The sequence below is a fragment of the Dermatophagoides pteronyssinus genome, unplaced genomic scaffold, assembly GCF_027571235.1.
Source record: "Dermatophagoides pteronyssinus isolate colony J.1.1.1.1 unplaced genomic scaffold, Derpt_VIB-CSIC_2022.12 sq0013, whole genome shotgun sequence".
NCBI classification, from domain to species: Eukaryota; Metazoa; Arthropoda; class Arachnida; order Sarcoptiformes; family Pyroglyphidae; genus Dermatophagoides; species Dermatophagoides pteronyssinus.
In genome coordinates this window covers 537,202-560,118 of record NW_027461537.1, presented here as the reverse complement: position 1 = coordinate 560,118, position 22,917 = coordinate 537,202, and the positions used below count along the sequence as shown (strand labels likewise).

At 29.8% G+C, this 22,917-nt stretch overlaps 1 protein-coding gene across 1 annotated transcript in view; it reads right to left on the bottom strand.

Moving 5' to 3' along the window:
- Window positions 1-611: 611 nt before the first annotated feature.
- Window positions 612-22,917, bottom strand: part of Lim1 (LIM homeobox 1) — a 38,357-nt gene continuing 16,051 nt past the window's right edge. The window contains exons 3-6 of the mRNA XM_075821912.1: window positions 20,782-21,305; window positions 14,578-14,764; window positions 2,622-2,897; window positions 612-2,530 (exon numbers count right to left, since the gene is read on the bottom strand). Coding sequence (XP_075678027.1) covers window positions 2,292-2,530; window positions 2,622-2,897; window positions 14,578-14,764; window positions 20,782-21,305 — 1,226 coding nt within the window. The 3' untranslated portion in view covers window positions 612-2,291. The remainder of the gene's footprint in view (window positions 2,531-2,621; window positions 2,898-14,577; window positions 14,765-20,781; window positions 21,306-22,917) is intronic.

Here is a 22,917-nt window from a genome sequence, read left to right as displayed (position 1 = left end):
GTCGCCAAATAGTTTCGCGAAATAAGAATTGAAAATGATCCAATCAACTTTTAACCGGCATTTAATTTCACAATATTTACTGATAATGATATTTATTATGAAATGGTTCCAACGGTTCACCATTATTTTTCTTGAAAACAACCAAATAAAAAACAAAAACAAAAAACAAAAACAAAAAAATGGTAGAGAGAAAAACCAATCAAACTTGGCAAGCAAAGCTAATCATCATTATCATCATCATCAATTTTTTTTCATCTCTCTCGTTGATTCCAATTCATTTTAGAACTTGGAATTTTTCTTTACTGAATGGCGATTATTTAAGTTGACAACAAAAACTGAGCGAAATGAATGAAACTGAGAAAGTTTTTTCGTTGTTGTTGGTAAAATCTCATCATCATCAAAAATAATCGTTTTTTTTCAGCAGTACAATCGAACTACCGAATTCGAATTACAAAATTTCGACAACCAAACAAACAAACAAATGGAATTCAATTCAATCGATCTTTCAATCATTATCATTATATTCGAATATCGTCAAACAAACAAAAAAATTGAACAAAATTTTGAAAAATTTCAACAATAATTTAAAAATTTCATAATCATCATTATCATTCCAATTTTATTTTATTTTATTTTATTGTCAATTTTTTTTTGTTTAATTTGGTTTATTATTCATCATTTTCGTAGTGACAAAACATTCGGGATAAGAGAAACAAATGAGAATTGGTAATTTGATGATTTTTTTTTTGTTTATTTACAAAGAACATTCGGGAACTGATTCATAAATCCAAAAAAAATTATAATTTCAGGATATGGGTGTTTGTGTGTGTGTGTGTGTGTGTGTGTGGGGTGTATTGTTTGTTTGTTTTTCATATAATTTTATTTTATGATGTTTTTCAGATAATAATAATGAATAACGAATTGATATCATCATCATCATGATGAAATAGATAGCAAGAAAAAGAATGATTGAAAGAAAATCATGAATTTAAATAGGAATTTTTTTTTTGGTTTGCAGAAAATTTTCATTTGTTTTTCTTTTTTGGTGCACGTCATTGATGCGTCATTGTTTGTTTCTGTTTGTGTGTTGGTTTGTGTATATTACATATCAATCATAACTGAATCGAACCATCATCATTTACATCATGCAAGTATTTTCAAGTATTGATTTTCAACAGATAAAAATAATTCAGATTGAATTATCATCATTTTCTGTTCGTTCATAACAATTCTTTAAAGTCATCATAATAATCGATGGATGAATGAATTTTGCAAGGAAAAAAAACATGAATTTAGTTATCACAGACATGGACATGTATCTTTTTCCCAACATCATTTTCTCATTTTTGTATTTGCATTGCGTTCCTTCTTTATGTCCGTACAAATTGTTATAAATGTTGAATGAAATACTTGTTGTTAGGAACTGAATTTCAACTGTTTGTTTGCTTTCAAAATAAGCTTGATAATAATTACCAATATATCGATCAGAAGAAGAAGAAGAAGAAGTGATCAATTAATGAATTATATTTAAATAAAATTTATTTCATTTTTTCATTTCACTCCAATTTCTCATTGCCATTTTGTGTAGTTATTATGTGGAAAAATAATAAATAATTTTACGTAGGTGTCAATCAATGATGATGATCTGGTGAACAGTAAATAAGAAGAGAGGCTTGTGATTGAATCTATCCTACTTGAATTGATGAACATTTGAATGATGTGAATGATGATGATGATGATGATAATGATAATAAATGTTGAGCTGCTGTTTGTATCATATGTTGTTTGTTTGTTATATAATGTATGTATTCAAAGAATGCTGTCTTATCAAATGTTTAAATCGTGTGATTAATGGGAAAAATGATCTTTAAGAAAATAATGATAATAACAGGCAAAGATTGAATGAAAGGAAATTTCGCATCTTAGAATAATGATGATGAAGAAATCAAGCAAACTATTCTTGTATTTATTTATGCTTGTGTGTGTGTAGGTGTTTACTGTCTATATCAATCAATCAATCAATATTTGATGTTCAATAATATCAATATATATAGGGATTATGTTAATGAGAAGAAATGTTATGATGATGATTTAATGATAACGATGAAAACAAATACAATTAGAAGAAGAAACAACAATAAGAAGAAGAAGAAGAAGAGGGAAAAAAGCAAAGAATAATGAGAAAAAAAGTTAATTTTTTTTCCATTAAATAGTAATTATTGTCATTAAGTTTATTAAGATTTGAAAGTGATAGGTTTGTTGATGATGATTTTTTCTTTAAATAAAATTCTTCACCATACAGGTGTTTCAGTCATTGTTGAAAATGTTGGTGGACCAGAATTGGCTGAATTTGGTCGACCAAATGTATCTGGTGTCATTGATGATAGACTTAATGAACCAACATCACCACCACCTACACTACTACTTGGTGATACTGAATTTCTTGATTGACCACCGGCAGCTATCATTGAATCTGGACCTAAACTATTTCCAGATATGAATGGAGCATCAGCACCAAGATTTATTATTCCTATGTAAAAAACAAATAGAAATGACGAAGATATTCAAAATTGAAAATGGATTTTTCTTTTAAATTAAAAATTATCAAATCTCAATCTTACCTGGTTGATGAATGTTTGATCCTGGTTCATGCATGTTTGGTGCAGATGTAGGTGGTGGTACTGATGCCGGATGACTATTTGGTCCGGATGGAAATGGTAGACCACCATTGTTATTTGAATTTGGTACACCATCTGAAGATGGTCCAGGAGGTGGTGGTGGTGGACCTTGACCTTGTGGTCCGCTATAAAAATCAAAATAACCAGATGATGTATGTGAAGGAGGTGGTGGTGGAGGCGGTGGTCCATTAAATTGAAATTCACTTGGATTACTTGAATCTATTCAAATCGATGATGATCGATCATTTTTCCCAAGACATGAAAGAAAAAGAAAAAGAAACAAAAATGAATAAAAATATGAATATTGTGGTGAATAGGGGGGAAAAAGTTTTATTGAAAGAAAAAAAAACAATTTATCTATCGATATATTTCGTGATGCTAACTTGTAAATTCATTTGATCAACATCATCATCATCATTTTTATCTTCAAACCAAAACAAAACCAAAAACCCTGAACATTGGTCAGTTTGATCATCTATCAATCATTTGTTTGAACAAAAAAAAATAGTTTGTTTTTTACATTCAATGTTCAACATCAAACTATTGAATAATTAGTCAAATTGAGAGCATTTTTGTTTTTTTGGTTGGAGAAAACCTGAATTGATTCTGTAACTAATAGCAAGCCTTAAATCATCATCATCAACATCGGTTTTTGGTCAGAGATGATTTAACTTTTTTTGGTCATCATCGTCACAACAACAACAACAACAACAACGATAACAACAACAACAAATTAGTTTGCTAGGTTGTTTTATCATTATTTGTACACCAATCTATTTTCATCTATCTTTTGGTTGATGTGGTGCAAAAATATTTTTTTTTGTTTTTTTTACCTTAAACGCGAGCAAAATAAAATTAGAACAACAACTGAATGTTCAACAAGAAAAAAAAATGTAACCGCGCGCGCGGCTTTATCATTTTTTTTACCAACAAAGTTATGATGATGATGATGAACCCGAATATAAAAGGAAATCTGGTCGATGAAATGAGTAAAATAAAAGAAACAAAACGAAAAGAAACAAAAAAAAATGTTTCTAAAGTTTTCTACACAACCAAGATGACATTGATGGATGTGTTTTTTTCATTCTCCAAGTTTGGGTAATAGGACGGTACAAACAACAACAACAACAACAACGATAAAAAACTAAACTGGCCAATTCTGTTGTTGTTGTTGCTGTTGTTATTTTTTTTTTTTTGTTTTCAATTTAACCGATGAACAAAATCAACCAAAAAATATAAGTAATGAAGAGAAAAAAATAAGTCAATTTTGAATGTTTTTTCTTCTTCTTCTTCTTCAATTGCTGAATATTTCGATAGGCAATGGCAAATGGATATTTGAATGATGATGATGATGATGATGATGATGAGGCACTCCTTCATCAGAATAAGAGTAACTTTTAGTTCAAATTTCGATATTAAAGTTTTTTCAGAATTTTTTTTGGCCAATTTTATTATTTTTACTTGCTACTTTGATTTGGTCAAATAGATTTTTTCTTGATTCAATACATCATCGATTTTTGTGTGTGTGATCATCGATTGTATGTGTCGCACTTGAAAGGTATTTTTGTGGTAGAAAAAAAATGAATTATATTCAACATGGAAAAAAATAAATTGCCATGAAAAAAAACCGCAATCAATGTTCAATGATGATGGTTAATGTGCCTTCGGTGCCTGGTCAAAGGTTATGACCAGGCAACAACAAGAACAACGATAAGAAAAAAAAGCGTGACTTGATTTTTTTTCTCTCAAAACCAAAATAGGCAACAACAACAACGATATCAGAATATTGAATCGATCACAAATATAAAACTGATATATATAGCTTCTGATAATTTAAAAATGTGAAAATAACCAAGAAAATAAAATTGCGTGATGCTTAAAAACAAAAAAAAATGATGCGGCTATGAAACAATAACAACAACAAAAATGATTGTCGGCTGGATTGAATGTTTTGCTTTTGATAATTCTCAATTTCAAAAACATTATTGACAACAAATTTGACTACCGTGATTTTCCACTGACAAGGTGATCGGAAAAAAAATTAAATTTTGAAGAATTATTTGAAATCGAAACTGACAACAGTAGAACAAAAAAAAGGGAAAAAATTGATTTCCAATAATAATTGTCTCTCTCTATTTCTTGTTTTTCACCCTGTCAAATATCGAAAAAAAACTCTTCAAACACACACACACATATACACCGGAATTATATGGAAACAACAAAATTATATTTGGATCATAAATTCACACGCAATCAAATGATTCAGAATAGAAAACAACAACAACCAACTGAAAAACTAAACATAATCTTATTCGATATTCGATTTTATCATTATGATAAATGGATCAACAAAAATAAAAAAAACTCCGACCACAATCATTGATTGTTAGCCAATCAAAATCGATTTACAAAAAAATAAAAATAAATGAAAAATAATATCATAAACAATGTTGTTGTAAACACATTTGAATAAATGCAACAACAACAACAGAAAAAACGAGAACAAGAAAAAGAAAATCAGCTCTATATATAAGAGGCTTTTCATCATCATCACCATCATGATCTGACAGCTTTGATTCTTGTTCTTGTTTGAATTCTCATTCATTTATTCGTTTACAAGCGATGTTCATCATGATGATGATGATGATGAAGAAGGATCATGAAGTAAAGAAGATTGAAATAAGAACAAAACAAAGTTGTTATTTTGGGTGCTGCTGTTGCTGTTATTTAAAATCATCATCATCATCTTTATTTTAAACTATTTACAATGATTATTTTATATAGAGTAATTTTTTTGTTAGAATTTTACAATGTTTACCAAAACTACTTCTGTACAATGTTACAGATTTATTAATTGATTGATTTGATTTTTAATTTTTGATGAAAAATTAAAATAAAACAAAAAATAAATCTATATTGCCAAACCCGATAAAAGTTGAATCGGGAAAAAATGAAATGGGGATGCCTAGCCTTTTTCAAACACTGTTGAAAAAGGAATGGATGGATGAAAAGATTGGCCGGATCATCATCATGATCATCTTCAATCTTTTTTTTCGATCTGATTTTTGTTTTCTGGTTTTCAATGAATATTACATATATACTGTATACCCACGAATGATAATTAATGATCTTTTGGCAGTGTGTAACTGATCGATCGAAACTATATGTATATGAAAAATTTCAAAGCTTCTGCTGTTGCTTGCCTTTTTTTTGCTGTTTTTGTTCATCATTCATTGGAGCCGATCATAGCAATGGAAAAAAACTAGTGAAGAAAAGTATAGCCAATGTTTTCAGTGATTTTGAAGTGAAGAATTTTGTTTTTTTGTTCATCATACTATCGACATTATTATCTCTACCATTATTAACAATCTTTTTCTTCTTGAAACTAAAAAAAACTAAATATTTTTGTTGCCTCCACTCTGATTTCGTCGTTGGATTTCGTACACATTTCCTTGGCTAACCAACCATCCAGCAAATCGAAATGATTGAAAAAAAAGAAATTAAGAAATTGACTTTGCCAATAAAAATCAGGTCGAACCGAACAGTAAACAGTGGAAAATAAATAAATAAAGAAAAATTGACTGACCGACCGACCGATCAACCGAACAAACTAAGATGTAACGAATTGCAAAGCAAAATATAGAAAGAAATCCGATAAATCATCAATTTTTGGGCGTAAAGAAATATGAAATCATTCTTTTTTTTCCTACGAATGGTTTTTGTTCGAGTTAAATTTTTCCCTAAATAATTCGATCATCTTGAGCAAAATTTTTTTTTTGAAATTTCATTTTATTTATAATCATCTGGCATCATTCAAATGAATTTCCATCCAAACAACGTTTACCGAAAATTATCAATCCGTTTATAACCAGTAAATTCATTCAAAATGAATAAAATAAAGTTTATTTTTTTTTCAACGATAAATTATTCACCATCATCATTATCCGGGAAAAAAATGTACATAATGTTGCTCAAATTTAACTACTTTTTTGTTTCTTGGAAATCTTTCCGAAATTGATTCCGCAATTTTAATGAATAAAATTATTGCTGGTCAAACAAGCAAACAAAAAAAAAGAAAAAGAATGTTTTGGCTTTTTTCTTGGTAAACAACAAAATCATATTCATATATTGACCATTTTAATAGAGCTTATTGTTGTTGTTGTTTGTAGAGGATATGATTTCATTTTCAATTAAAAAAACAAAACAATGGTTAAAGTATAAAAGACAAATTAAGGTGCGCCAAATGATCTAGGCAAAATATATGATAGGTCTAGTAATAGTTGGCCTGCCTTTTGAGAATTAAATCCATCTTGATCATCATCATCATCAACAGAGATCATTTAGAGATGTTCATTTTTTTGCATAAAAAATCGCTCATTTTAATAGCGAAAAAACAAATGAGCCAACACAATTGGTTGATGGTCGTGGCCTATTCTGTATATGAAGATTTGTAGGAAAATTTTTGCTTTTTTGCAATCTACTGATGCTTAGTTTGATGGATAACAAAAAAAAAGAACAAGAAATTTTAAAATTTGAAAAAAATGGAAGCCAAATGAAAAATGAATGAAAAAAAATCAGCAGGTATTATTTGTCGTGGTTATTTATTTATTTCGTTATGGTTAAAGTTGAAATAGCCTTAAACATGACAACACCAGGTGATATTTCGAATTTTTCCAAAAATATTATTCTTGCTGATAAATGGGTGAAATGGCTTGATAGCGTTTCAAGAAGTGATGATAAAGGTTTGGATCCGTATCGTTTGGATTTGCAAAGCTGTTCTGTTTTCATTCAAAGTCTATTGGCTTCGGCTAAAACTGAAATTGATGCTGCCTCAAAATCATCTAGCAAATCATCTTATGCACAAGTTGTTGTTAATAATCAAAGTGGTAATCATAATATTGTTCAGAAAAAGACGGAATTTGTTTGTATAGTGGGGCCAGATGATAATGATAATTCAATCACTGATTCTAATCAAACGATGAGTCGTTTGAAAGGTGCAATTACTAGTAAGAAAATATCTGACCGTGGCTTGAAAATTCTTAAACAATTTCCAATAAAGAATAAAAAGGTATTGTTAAAATGTGAATCAAAATCTCATTGCAAAATTCTGGAAGAAGAGATTAATAAATCTAAATGCGGTATTAAAGCTACCGTTCCAACGAAACGAAACCCGTGTTTGCAGATTCTTGGTGTTGAACGTGACCTGGAGGATGATTGTATTGTTAGAGCAATTGAGTCACAAAATGAAGCTGTTAAAGACTGCTTGAAGCTTGAGGGTCAATTTTTAAAAGTTACCTTCTCCAAACTCGACCGTGTCGGTTCTAAGTTCGTTATTCTTGAGGCTTCGCCTCAGATCTGGCAAATTTGTACTAATCTGGGTAATTTATTTATTGGCTATAAATGCTGTTTAGTCAAAAACCATGTTAATGTTCGTCATTGTTTCAAATGTCTTCGTTTTGGTCATATTGCAAAATTTTGTAACAATAATCCAGTTTGCTCTAAATGTAACGATGGTCATTCATCAAAAGACTGTTCTGTTCAAATTACAACTACTCGATGTGTTAATTGTATCTGGACTAATCAAAATCGTAGAGAGAATGCGGAATTAGTGAACATTGATCATTCGGTCTTCAGTAAGGAATGCCCGCTTTATAAATCTGCTTTGGAAAAAACTTATAATTATTATGACTATGGGTACTAATCATAATATCAAGATATTGAATCAAAATTTACAGCATAGTCTAAAGTCAACATCTGCATTCATTACTAATTCCGAACACTTAAATTCTTTTCTTTTCTGCGTTCAAGAACCTCATAAAACGAATACGATTAATGGTTTTACAAAATTCAAAATGGTTCATGCGTCTAATCCGAAATGTGCCATTATTTCAAGTCTCGATCTTTTTAATTTTGTTCAATTTACTACCTCCACTTGTTCATGTGCTCTTGTCAATTGTTCTAGGCCGTTTGTGCTCTGTTCTATTTATTTCTCAAGAAATGATGGTATTGTTTGTCTTGAACAGAATCTTGCACATTTAGGAAACATATTGACAACCTTTTCTTCTTATCCTATCATCATCTCTGGTGATTTTAATTCTCGTCACTCGATTTGGGGTGGTGATATAATTGATCAACGTGGTTCTTTGGTTATGGATTGGATTTGTAGCAATAATTTGATGGTGTTAAATGACGGCTCCATGACTTTTGATAATGGTAGATATCAGAGTGCCATTGATTTGATAGTTATAAATGGTAATGCCTCGAATTTAATTTCTGATTGGAAAACTGAAGATTTGGTGTCTGGTTCTGATCATAATCTAATATCTTTCTGCTATGGTTCTTCTTTTCCTACAATCCCAAGATCTTTAACCAGGAAATATCGTACTAAAAACATAGATTGGACTGACTTCCATCACATTGGTAGGTCGGTTTTACACAACTTTAATGTTGCTGTTAATTGTCTTTCAACACGTCATGAGATTGAAAATTTTACCGATGATCTTATGTCTTCTATTCAACATCTATGTGATCAAAATCTTCCGCTATTAAATCCTCATTTTGAAGCTAAAAAGTTACCAAATGATTTAACCATGAAACTTTTGCTTATGAAAAATCTTAGAAGAAGATATCAGAGGCAAAGGAATTCCACTAATAGAACCTTATGGCGAAAACATTATTTAGATAGTGTTGAAAATTTTAAGAATTCCTTGTGCTCTTTTAATATCAAAAAATGTAATGCCTTTTTTGCCTCTCTCGACAGAACTTCAATTTGGAAAAAAGCTTTTTGCTTTTGGAAGAATCCTTCCATGACAAATCAAATTCTAAAATCGGTCAAACAAGATGATGATACTTGGACGTCTTCTCCTTCTGATACTGCTATTTATTTATTAGATAAATTTTATCCGGATTTTGATAATGCTACAGTTAATCAAATACATTCATGGTACCGTTCCACTTGTTCAACTCCAAATGATTTGATGATTACTACAAAAGAGACTGATTTTGCCATTAGTATGGAAAATGACAATAAAAGTCCAGGTTATGATGCTATTTCAGCCAATATTATCAAAAATATCCATTCCATTTTTCCTCGATTTTTCGTATCTTTGTTCAATAAATGTTTAACTTTTGGTGTCTTTCCCAAATGTTGGAAAAAGTCGCTGGTTAAATTGATTCCGAAGAACAATAACCAAACATACCGTTCTTATCGACCAATATCGTTATTACCCGTCCTAGGAAAAATATTTGAAGGTATTATTGCTCGACGTTTACTACATTACCTACTTACAAATCGTAAGTTGGCTGTAAATCAGTTTGCCTTTCTTCCACAAAAATCTACCGAATCAGCCTTGGCTTCTTTAGTGGAGAAAATCAAAATGGTCTTTTTACGGAAGAGCTTCGCTTTCGTTGTGTCTCTTGATATAAGTGGTGCATTCGATTCTGCTCGTCATGACATCATTTTAAAACATTTAAGGCGTTTTGAAATACCACCAAACATTTATAATGTAATTTTGGATTATTTTACTAATCGTTGTGTTGAATTACCACTTTTTAATGCTTCCGCAACTAAATGTGCTTCAGGTGGTTGTCCACAAGGTGGGAAAATTTCACCATTATTATGGAATGTTCTGTTAGATGGTTTACTAAAATTACCACTACCACCACTTTGTTCTATTCAAGCTTATGCTGATGATTGCCTGTTGTTTTGTGAGCATGCCGATATTTCTGTTTGTGCAAGAGTTACCAATGAAACCTTGAAAATTATTTCTTGTTGGGGTCTTAAAAATGGTCTATCTTTCAATCCATCTAAAACTACTGGAATGCTTGTGACAAAGCGTCGGAAATTCACTCTACCTGACATTGTTTTAAATGGTCGTAAAATTGATATTGTGCCGAACATCAAAATTCTTGGTCTGATTGTTGATTCTAAGCTTACGTGGAACGCACATCTTGATTATATTAAATCAAAATCATTGAAAATTAACAACATAATAAGACGTAAATATAGTTCTAATTGGGGTCTTTCTTTTGATGTTCTTCGTACTATATACTTACAGGCCATTGAGCCAATGATTTTATATGCTTGCCCGATTTGGTGTGATGTTTTGAATTTCTCTACCAAAAGACAGAAACTTTTGAGCATTCAACGTGCTTTTATTATTGGTATGATTCGTGCTTTTCGAACTGTGTCTTTGGAAGCTTCTTTGGTTATTGCCAAATGTCCTCCAATTGATTTAAAACTACGATTCTATTCGAATATTTTCTCAATCAAGCATAATAATTCATTTTCTGATTATCAACTTCCTTTGGACTTTGCTGATACTATCCATCCAGCTAAAATCAATATTTCTATTGCTTGTAATGATTTTGATGATGTTTGTGACTTTGCCCATGATTATGTTATTTTTACAGATGGCTCCAAGATTGATGGACAAGTTGGTGCTTCTTTTGTTGTCTTCTCTGGTGCTAATGATTTTTCGCCACTTCTGGTCAAAAAATTTCGTTTGGCTAATGATTGCTCTGTCTTTCAATCCGAGTTATTTGCTATACTCCAAGCTATCTCTTGGATTGTTGAAAACAATGCATCTAATACAAGAATATTTTGTGATTCGAAATCGGCTCTTATGAGTATCCGAAACATTTATTCTACGAACAAGTTAGTTCAGAATATCTTTTCGAGAATTCATGGTCAACATATCTGCCTTAATTGGACTAAGTCTCATAATGGAAATTTTGGCAATGATCTTGCTGACTACTTTGCAAAATTGGCAGCTTTTTTGGACTCTATCGTTTATAACAGTATTTCTTTATCGTCTGCCTATTATGGATTTAATACACAATTATTGTACGATTGGAATCTCGCTTGGCAATCTTCTATCAATGGCTCGTATACTAAGAAATTTTTTCCTACTATTCAACATCGATTGGATTCTTGTTTGATACCAGGTTTTATCATTACTCAATTTTTAACGAATCATGGAAAATTTAATCAATATCTTTCGCGTTTCCGTATTTCAAATTCTTCCGTTTGCAATTTTTGTTCTTGTCAAGTTCAATCATCACTGCACCTAATTAACAATTGTAATCGTTTTGCATATGAGAGATTTAATTTTTATAATTTGATAAATTCCGATGATTGTACATATTTTTGTAACTCTAATAATTTTGATCATTTTTTGAAATTTGTTTTCTTCATTTATAGTAATCTTTGAATTTTGTTATTTTTATTTTTGTTTATTTTTTCCCCCCCTATAATTTTATGGAATAGGGGTTTTTGTTTATTAAATTCAAATTCAAATTCAATTCAAAATCATCATCGATATTTTTTCCCATATTTTTCTCGCACCACCCCCTCTTTTTGCTTATAAAAAAAAATCTTACCAATGATGATCACTTGGTGGTCATCACATGTATCATCAACATTAGTTTTATATTATTTCATTTTTTTTTCTCGTTGTCGAATAATAATTCATCATTCGACATCATCATCATCATCATCATCATGGTCATCATCACAATTCAAATGTAAGGCCACGGCAGACGAGATATTACATTGTCCGCATACCAATCACGATTTTGTTTCTCTCTCTCTCTCTCTCTCTCTCTCTCTCTCTCTCTCTCTCTCTCTCTCTCTCTCTCTCTCTCTCTCTCTCTCTCTTGCTCTATTCTATTTCATTCTGTTTTTAGGAGAGAAAAAAAACCAAAAGAAACATTCATTTGTTGTGTTATTCATCATGGCTAATATATCGTTATGTATATAGAGCAAATATCTTTTCATCCTCTTTCTCTATATGTAAAAATGTCAGATTCATATATGTGATTTTCTACGATTCTTTTCGATTCGTGTGTGTGTGTTTGGTGGATATTAAGGGCAGAAATTTTTTTTTTAATTATTACAAATCGTCAAGAGAAATGTTATTTGTTCCTTCATCCTACTCAATATTATTATTATTACTTAGGGTCCTAAGCTACCTATTTTGCGGTTTTTTTCTCTCTCTATCTTCGTTGGTTACAAATCTCAATAGGATATTCAATAGTACAGTGTTGTTCATATGTCAAAATGCGTGTAGAATGCTCAATCATCATCATCATCATCGAAATCATCGAATGAAATTTTGAAAACAAAAAAAAATCATGGACAAAGATTTTTCCATCATTTATGTTGATCATTTGATCTACACTATATATAGAGAGAAAGATATTAAAGATCATAGAAAAGAATAACACACACACACATACACAGATAACACAGAAGATAGATCGGATAGATAAAATGAACTACAAAAAAAAATATGACATGACAAGACAGGACAAGCGAACACGACACGACATCATCATCACTGTTGTTGTTGTTGTTGATCACCACAAATTGGCCATAGTGTTGACATGTTCACATGACAAATGACCGATCATCATCATCATATTGAAATCGTTTTTAATCGTTGAAATATGATGGAAAAAAATAAGTTTTTTTTTCTTGTTGTTGCGATTCATAAAACTCTATATAGATCTCTATATGGATAATAATAATATTTTCATTAGTTTTTTGTTTGAAAAAAACAATGAATGATGATGGCCATATGATGATGATTGGTGAGAAATAAGCCATGCATTTCGTTTGTTCTCATTGATTCAATGTGATCCAAAATACAAACACACACTACATTTACCTGTGTGTGTGATGAAATAGTCAAAAATTAAATTGATCACTAAAAGATTTGAGAATCGGTATAGACAGGACGTTATTTATATAGAAAAACTAATAAATAATAATCAAATGGGAATAATGAAAAGAAAGCAGTGAAAAATAAACGAAATGAATCGACAACAAATGAATCAGTCGGAGGTCATCCTGTTCAAGAATTTAATTTCAGCATTTTTCCTTTTTATTGTTCTTTTTGTTTTATACGTGTATTTTACACGTGTTTTGTTATAATCTTTCAATCTAACAACATTTCCATCAAGCCAAATCAAATCTAATTGTAATCATTATCGATTTGTATTAAATGAGCTAAAGAAAATGGATGAATAAATCAATGAATAGGGAAAAAACTAAGAAAAACTACCGGTGTTTTTTTTTTTGTTTTTTTTTTGATTGAAAATACACAATCCTTTACAGTTAATTATGTTAGATATATTTGAATATTTATAAATAGATAGATAGACATGATATTTTTATTCAAAATACAAAAGCATCAATCATTAAAATAACGGCAGTATCAACGTGATTATGATGATGATGGTAATCAGGGAAATCGATTGAATGCGTGATTAATTTATTTGCATCTTTGTTTTATTTTCACTCATGAATATATAGCCATGAATGAGCCATTGTGTATGTATGATTGTAATAGATAATACAATCATTGGACAATAATCATCATCATCATTATCATGCAAAACAATCGAGCATCATTGATCGTTCTGGTTGATCATGATCATGATGATGATCATCATTATTTTACCAAAGAAAAAAAAACGATAACATTAGATACTTTTGTTGTTGTTGTTGCCATTCTACCATTTTCATCAATATCATCTATCATTTTCTTTTTGTTTCATTGAATGGTCTGGTTATGGATAATCATTTTGGTCAAATATAGAAAAATAATAACAATAATAATAATCAGGATTGATGATTTGTTATTTTTCTCGCATAATACAGGTAGCCAGTCCACTCAATTATGCAAAGGAACAAAAAATTCAGGAAGCAAAATGATTTGATTGAACAGAAAAAAACCAAAGAAGAAAAATAAAACTCATCATTGTTCGAAAAACTTCGGTGTGGAAATGTGATAGTCAAATTTTTAATCAAGAAAATAATATTGTTATCTATTGTTATCTTGATTTCTTTGCTATTGTAAAGAAATTTCCCAGGAAAAGAAATTGAAAAACTTACCGGAAAAATAACCAAAACCATTATTATGATTGGCCATTTCTGGACTATCTTCAAGACCATCCGGTGTCATACCAGGCCTTAATGGACGCATTGCACGACGATTATTGCGAAAAAAATGACGACGAGCACTGAATGAATTGACTTGTTTCATACGTCGTTCTTTACTACGGCGATTCTGGAACCAAACCTAAAAAAATAATAAAATTAGAAAAAAATTAGAGATCATAGTTCACAGTAATAAAGGAAAAACAAGTTTTAATTGAAAAATAATTCTTCTTTTGTGTTTGAATGTCGCGGTATTTGCCGGACAGTTGAACAAAACAAAATAAAAAAAATGCCAGAAGAAAAGCCGGTTATTTTATTTTATTTTTGCTTGCTTTTCTTCTTCATTTTCAACAAAACAAAACAAAACAAAATTCAATTCAATTCAATTCAATTCTTTATTTTTAGTTTTAGTTTTTTGTCTAAATCATTCATTCGTAATCATTCAACAAAAAAAAAAAGATGTTTGCAAGTGTTTATGTCGTTTGCTGTCTCAAATGTCTGACATGTGCATACTCTTTTTTCTTTCTTTTCGAAAGAATAAGTAAAAAGAAAAGATTCCAATAACAGAGAAGAGATTTTTATTTTTATTTTGATTCGAGCTAAAAATTCAACGATAACCAAAAGAAAGAAAAACATTTTCATTTCAACGAAGTAGAAAAAAAACTGAATGAATCCATCTATATGGATGATGTCTGCTACCCGAATGATAAGAACTCAGAATGATTGTGACAAAGCCACACACACACCGAATGACAAGAGGCAAAAAAAAAAAGAATCCGAAAAGCAAGCAATGAAAACAACAACAACAGAAAATCTTTCAAACAAGAATTCAATGATGACGAATTTTCTGTTGATTTTTTCCTATTGTCACACAGAATGAATAAAGAATCTTGATGAGGATGATGATGATGATGACATTTGGGTTTTTCACACATCCTGGATGGATGCGGCGTTTTCTTTCTTTTTGTTTGTTTGGTTGTTAAATATAAGATCAAAAATCATGGAACAAGGATAGGAAAAAGAATCTGCGATTCATTCAAAAAAATGGCTAAAACAGAGAATGCGGTAGAATTTATCATTTTTTTTTCAACCCTCAAACAATGATGCAACCAACGAAAACAAAATGAATGAATGAATCACTGTGACCGATCAAACGATCAATAAAAACATAAAGAGAATAAAAATACCTTTTCGACATAAAAAAAAAGTAATTCATCTTTTCACTGTCTCTATCGTTTTATTTTCGTGAAACATAATAAAGATGAACCAGAACTATGGTTTTCGCTCCCACCACCATCAAAAATATGTTAGGATGTTAAAATAAAACTAAAATAGTGTAACGAGATATATGATATGAACCTGGTAAACTGTTTTTTTTTTTTGAATGATGATGAAAAGAAAAAAATGTATAGAATGAAAGAATATCGAAGGTCTTCGTTTTTTCCTTCATGAAACTTTATTAATGCCATAACAACAATAAAAAAAAGAAATGAAAAATATTCTGGAATTGATAGAAGAAAAAAAAAGAATGTACACACATGAAGTGATCCAGAAATGAACAACAACAACAACATCATTCCATATGGATAGTTCAAACATCGACAACAGCCAGTCAAGAGAAAAAAACGAGGAAGTAGAGAGAGAGATAGAAAAAAAATGGCAAACATTTACCATTACACAACACAAAACATTATTATTGACAATGAATAATGTGTGAACCAAATTCCTTCATGCCAATTCATCTTTTTTCTTTTTTCTTTTTTTTGTTATTATTATTATTCCTAGGTTTCGAAATTTTTTTTTCTTCTTTATCCTCATTTCTACTAAACACCTCTTTCCATCATCATCATCATCATTACAAATGTTTAGTTACATTCTGATTGAAATTTTTTTCCTTTCTGGTGTTGGTGTTTTCATGTTGATGAATTTTCTTCTCTCTTTACATTTCATAGAATCATGAACGATGATGATGATGATGATGATGAAAATGATGATAGAAAGCTTTACCCAAAAAAAAAAGAAAGAAAAGACTATTAACAGATCCAGTGTATGTTGCTGTTGTGTGGTGAAAAGAAAAATTCTATGAATTTTTTCATAGAATTTTGTTGTTTGGTTGCAAAACGAATGAGAAATTGTATCTAAATAGTGTCTTGATTCATGTTACATTATTGTACAAGAGAGAGAGAGAGAGAGAGAGAGAGAGAGAGAGAGAGAGAGAGAGAGAGAGAATTTTTCCAGAATTTTTCAAGAATCTGAAAATTGTAGTTGAAATTTTTTTTTTCAGTTTTTGTTTATGTTCTACCAAACACATGAACTGAGAGCAAACTGACATTCCAGACCTAATAATTACCCGGAAAAAAAACATTGAATTCAATATGTGAATAAAATTTTGTATGTGTGTACTTGTGAAGTATGCATTTAAAATTTTCATTGAATTTGTAAAAAAAAAATGTTTTCTTTTCTTTTTCTTCATATGTTTTACATAGGAAAACAAACACTGTATTTTTTTCTACTTTATCTAAATGATTTTTTGGCCATTGAAAGAATTGAAAGAATTTTTTCATACAAAATCAGATTTAGAATCCTAAATTCAAGAGAGTTGTTTGCCAAGAGAGAAACTAGCTAGTGTATGTTGTCCATTGTCCAGAAATAATGTTCAATGATCATCATTATCATTATAATTTTATAATGATGATGATCATTTAATAGCATCATAAATTGAAATTGAAGTGAATGAAAAACAACAAGAACAAGCTAATTCATATGTGAATGGAAGAATTGTTTTGCCATACAAAACGAAAACATAAAGAACGCGTGCAATATTATATAAAACAAACAAAACAGAAAAAATATTTGAATAGGCATCGTGTGCAAATAGAAAATGATACAATGGTGATAGATTCGCGCATCATTTAAATTGTATAATGAACGCTCAATTGACCCGAGCCAAGCGTAACAACAAACAACAACAACGACTAACATTACAAATACATAGAATAATGTTGTTTGATGCGTGTGTTACACACATTTGCGTAATGACAATTATATTTCTGTCAATGATTTTTTTAAAATTCTGCAAGATTATCATCATCATCATTTTTTCATGGTGCTAAATAACTTTATTTTTGATTTGTTTTTTGTACAAAGTTTCATTATAAATAGAAAATTTATGCATAGATTTATCATATAATTTACCATGAAAGTATGAATATCACACATATGCTAGTGAAGAAAAATAAATGTTTTCGAAAGAATATTCAGACAATTTATTTTTGATTGTATTTCGGAAGCTAAAAACACCCAGACACCCACCCAGCAAAAAAAAACACTATCTACAATGATGCTATCTATGAAATGAAACGAAACAAAATCGAAAATGAAAAAAAACATGTTTATGAAACAATCATGATTGAATTGAATAATAAACCATAACAATTTTGTTTAATGTTAAAAGAATTTTGTTTATATTATCATCCTCAACAACCATTGCTTAGAAAATAACCCTTTTTTTCTGGTAACCGACTGTGGCTGCTGTTTTTTTTTCTTTTGGTGATAATTTGTTTTGAGAAAAAGAAAAAGAAAATCTCAAAGTCCAAAAAAACAGTCCAATTTATTATTGATATTTGCCTTGATTTGATTAGACCACTTCTATGTCGGTTGTCAGTTTGTTTGCCAGAAAACAAAGTTTTTTGGTTTTTGATCTGAATCTAATGATTATGATGATGATGATGATGATATTCACACATCCGATGGTTGAAAATAAAGTGTAGAAACAAAAAAAAAGGGCGATGCGGTTATTTACATCCGTACAACAATTTAATTTCAGAAACAAGAAAAACATCAACAGTCAAAGGTCATGCATCTGGAATATTTTCTGTGTGTGTTTGGTATCTATTTGTTTATGAATTTGTAACATTTCACAGCTTTACAGTAGATCTGAATCAGAATCAAAAAAGTCAAATGATTTTAATAACAGTGCGTTTTTGTAATATAAAACTTTTTGCATACAATTCTAATCTATTAAAAATCAAATAATTAACATGAAATAATTAAGATTTAAGAAGAAGAAGAATCAAAGATTCTATTACCACCAAGTAGGCGGTAATCATTATGAACATAATGTTCTTCTTTCTGGATGTCAAAATAAAAATGAAAATTATTCAAGTAATTTTTTGTTGTTGTTGTTGTTGAAAAAAAGCACTTGATTTTTCAAAATTCTAGTTGATTGTCATTATCATCATCCTGATCATAACATTTGTTTGTTCAACAACATTGATGTTCTGGTCTACGATATTGTTGTTGTCATTTTGATAAACAGACTATGTCGGACGGACGGATATATATTATTCACTTTTATTCTTTGATCATTTTCATTTGATGACAAACGTCAACACACACACAATAAGATTAAAGTATCTTGATAACAACAACAACAACGAACAGAGAAAAAAAACGTGTACACCACACACACATGGTAAACACAGAATTTTTTTCAACAAAATTAAACAAAAAGTACGAATAGAGAATGACAAACTTTCTAGTACCGAAATTCATTTAGACAGGCAACAAAAAAATGATACAAACACATGCAAACAAAGCGAAAGCAAAAAAAAAAAAAACGAAACTTGAGTCATGTTTCATGGATCGTTATTCGTTATATATTGTCACTTAATTCTTTCTCCTTGTGTGTGTGTGTGTCTTTGTTGTCGTTTTTGTTTTTTTTTCTTTCCTGGACATCTTTTTTTTCCCATTTCCTTCCTTTTTAATATATTTTTTTTTCATACAACCATCATCATCATCGTTTATTTTATTTTTTATTTTTTGTTTTGTTTTGTTTTCATTCAATTCGATTCTCTCTTTTTTTCGTTATATTTTGATTCTTTTTTGGATCATTCACACACACACACACACTCGTAATAGAGTAATATTTATTTAGTTTTTTTTCCTTTGCTAGTCACTTGACAACTATATCGTATAGTTAAATCAGTAGAAATAGTTGATCAATGTGTGTGTGTGGATGTTTGGATGTGTGTGTTCCAGGACATTTCACTGATACTATTACTGTTTGGATCCATAGAGAGAAAACTAGAGAAGAAAAAAAAACAACAACCAGCATATTCTCTTCTCCATATAACCAATTTTTTATTCTCTGTTTTCTGTTTTCATTCCCGTTCATTGTCATTCATTCATTCATTCATGGTTGATGTTGATGGTGTGGCATATATCAAACGACAATCAAGATTATTTATTTTATTTTTTTTCTTCTCTGTTCGATCGAAAGATAAGAAACTAAAGCAAGATATATAATTGTGTGTGAATGAAGAGAAGAAGTGATTGTTGTTGTTATTGTCATCGACGATGACGACGAGACCAACCATCCAGTCAACCAGACTGTGATGATAATGATAATGATGATCATGATGATGATGATATGTAATGTATGTTTCGAACGCCTCAAGTCTTGGACACCAAACAACAACAACAACAACTATTAGGAGAAAAGTATGAACAATAATAATTCTTTGATTCTTCAGACAAAAAAAACATGATATTGTCATATAGCCATCATCATTGATGATGATGATGATGATGATGATAATAGTGTGACAATGTGACATTTCAACCGAAAAAAAAGTAAGCAATAGATTTGGCACACGTTTGGCACATGTGTACCACACACACACAGAGAAAGAATACACTCCTTCATGAAATGATGATATAATCGCTGATTCTAAATGTTTGAATCCTGTTTTTTTTCACATTAGCAAAAAAATGAAAACGAAAACCATTGATTCAATACAGAATTGATGAATGAAAAGAAAATGGTGTGAGAAATGAATTAGATTGGATGATGAAAAAAAAACAAACAGGAACAGATATTTATTGTTTGTCTCATTTCCTTTCATTATCATTATTATTATTATTCAGAAAGATGAAATTCTATTAATTTTAGTTATAAAAAAGAACAGAAAAACACATTATTGCTAAGCTTATGATGTATTGTGATTGGTAATCTAAATTCTTTTCTACATTCATTTATTCCATTATTAACTATAATAGAAATGAATTTTTTTTCCATTTCCTTGCCATGAAAACACAAAAAGATGTTTAGATAATAAGATTTGAAATTGGCAGAAAAAAAAATCCAACAGAAATTACCTGAATGACTCGCATATTGAGACCAGTTTCATTGGCCAATTGTTCACGTATATGTCTTGTTGGTTTTGGCGTTGCCTGAAATGCTGCCTTTAATGTTTCCAATTGTTTTGCTTTAATTGTTGTACGTGGTCCACGACGTTTTGTACCACCAGGTTGATTTTCATCATTACCACTACCAATACTATTGGCTGAACCGGATTGATGACCACCGGTTGGTGATGATGGATCACCAAGACCACCTAATGATGCTGCTGATCCATTTGTACAACCAATACCAGAATCTGACATTGATGATGTTGCTGACATTGGTGATGATTTACTTGATAATGCATGATGTGATGATCCATGACTTAGACTATTTAATGATGGTAATGGGCCATCAAGGCCAAGTAATGTTTCATCTTCGTTATCTGAATCTAATTCATCTTTACAGCTGAGATCTTCACCATCACCTGGTGATACCATACTATCATCAAAATCAGGATCATCACCATCAATAGTTGATTCATTCAATGTTGTTAAACCTGTGTATGTTTGTAAATGATAAAAAGAAGTAAAACGAAAAAAAAACATTATAAATTAATCAAATATTATCATAAGAAAAACAAAAAACAAAAATTATAAATTTATCAGACATCAAATTCATATTAATCAATAATAATAAAGTTTGTTTTTTCCGGAAAATTTCAACTAAAATAATCAAACAATTAACCGTTAAAATGAAATTGCACATTAAGATAAAAAAAACTTCCTACCCGAATTATTAGTTTGTAACACCGTATCACATATTATAAACTGTTCTTTTTTCTATTATATAATTTTTAACATGTTTCCAGAAACAAAACCACTGACAACCAATAACATATCATTATCAACAACCATTATTCAATTCAATTTTTCGTTCGCCTTTTTTTTGTAATTATTATGGCAATTTAGATTATGAAAAAAAAATCTATTGTTCAATTGAGATATGAAATCATTTCATTATTATTATTATTATCGATTTGACATCATTCGAAAGAAAAAATTATTGAGTTCTTTAAATGTCAAATAAATGAATGAAGAAAAAAAATACTGGACAAGCAATAAAAGAAAATTTCCATAACTATACAACAGCAGTAAAAGTCATAAATAACTTGGCACCAAGAAGAAAAGTTTTCTTCTTGATTTATACACAAAATGAGTGAAAAACGACACGAATTATTATTTACATCCAGATTTTTGAAGAAAAAAAAACAAAATCAACCGATTTTGTGGCCAAAATAAAATGATGTGATAGTGTTCAGTCTGTCTGCCCGAATGACTGGCTGGCTGGTGATGACATTTTGATGATTTTTGTTTTCTCAACCATCATTTGTGGTCGTATCTGTTTTGATCGTCATAATCATCATCATCATTATCATAACCATAAGAAACGACGATAATAAACTATGTCGACAATACATATAATCAACTAAAGAAGAAAAACTAATAAGTTTTTGGCCGTAAAAAAATTAAATACGAAATAAACCAAACTAAATTCTTGATTTTTTTGACAAAAATGTTAAAAACTTTTCTTTAACAAACAGCCAACTAGTCAGATCCCGTGAATCATTATCATTATCATCATATTTGCACAACAGGAGAAAACCTTATATCGAATATTCTATAAATGAATACAGAATGATTTTTTTCTAGTTAAATCAACCAATGTGTATTATTATTTTCCACAAACACCCTGTATAGATTAGAGTCAAGGGACATTTTGATAATAATAATAATAATCATCATCATTATCATCATGATCACGGATAATGGTAATCAAGAACGAACGGAAAAAAACTTTGTTCGTATTTAAAATCACAATACTATGAAGAATCCATCAACCATATTTGAACAAACACACAAGTATATTTCAAATCAGAAAAAAAAGATTTGAAAAAAAACTTGAAAAAAAATATTTAAAATCCCAATAGAGATGATAAACCACATGAAAAACCATTCACATTGATGATGATCTACGTCTTGGGTATCATATAATGACACACACCAAACAAACCAAACAAATATTGCTATACACATTCTTTATTACATTGAAAACCACATTGCTATCATAAAGAATTTTTATTTTCCTGAAAAACATACGAATCTTTTTTT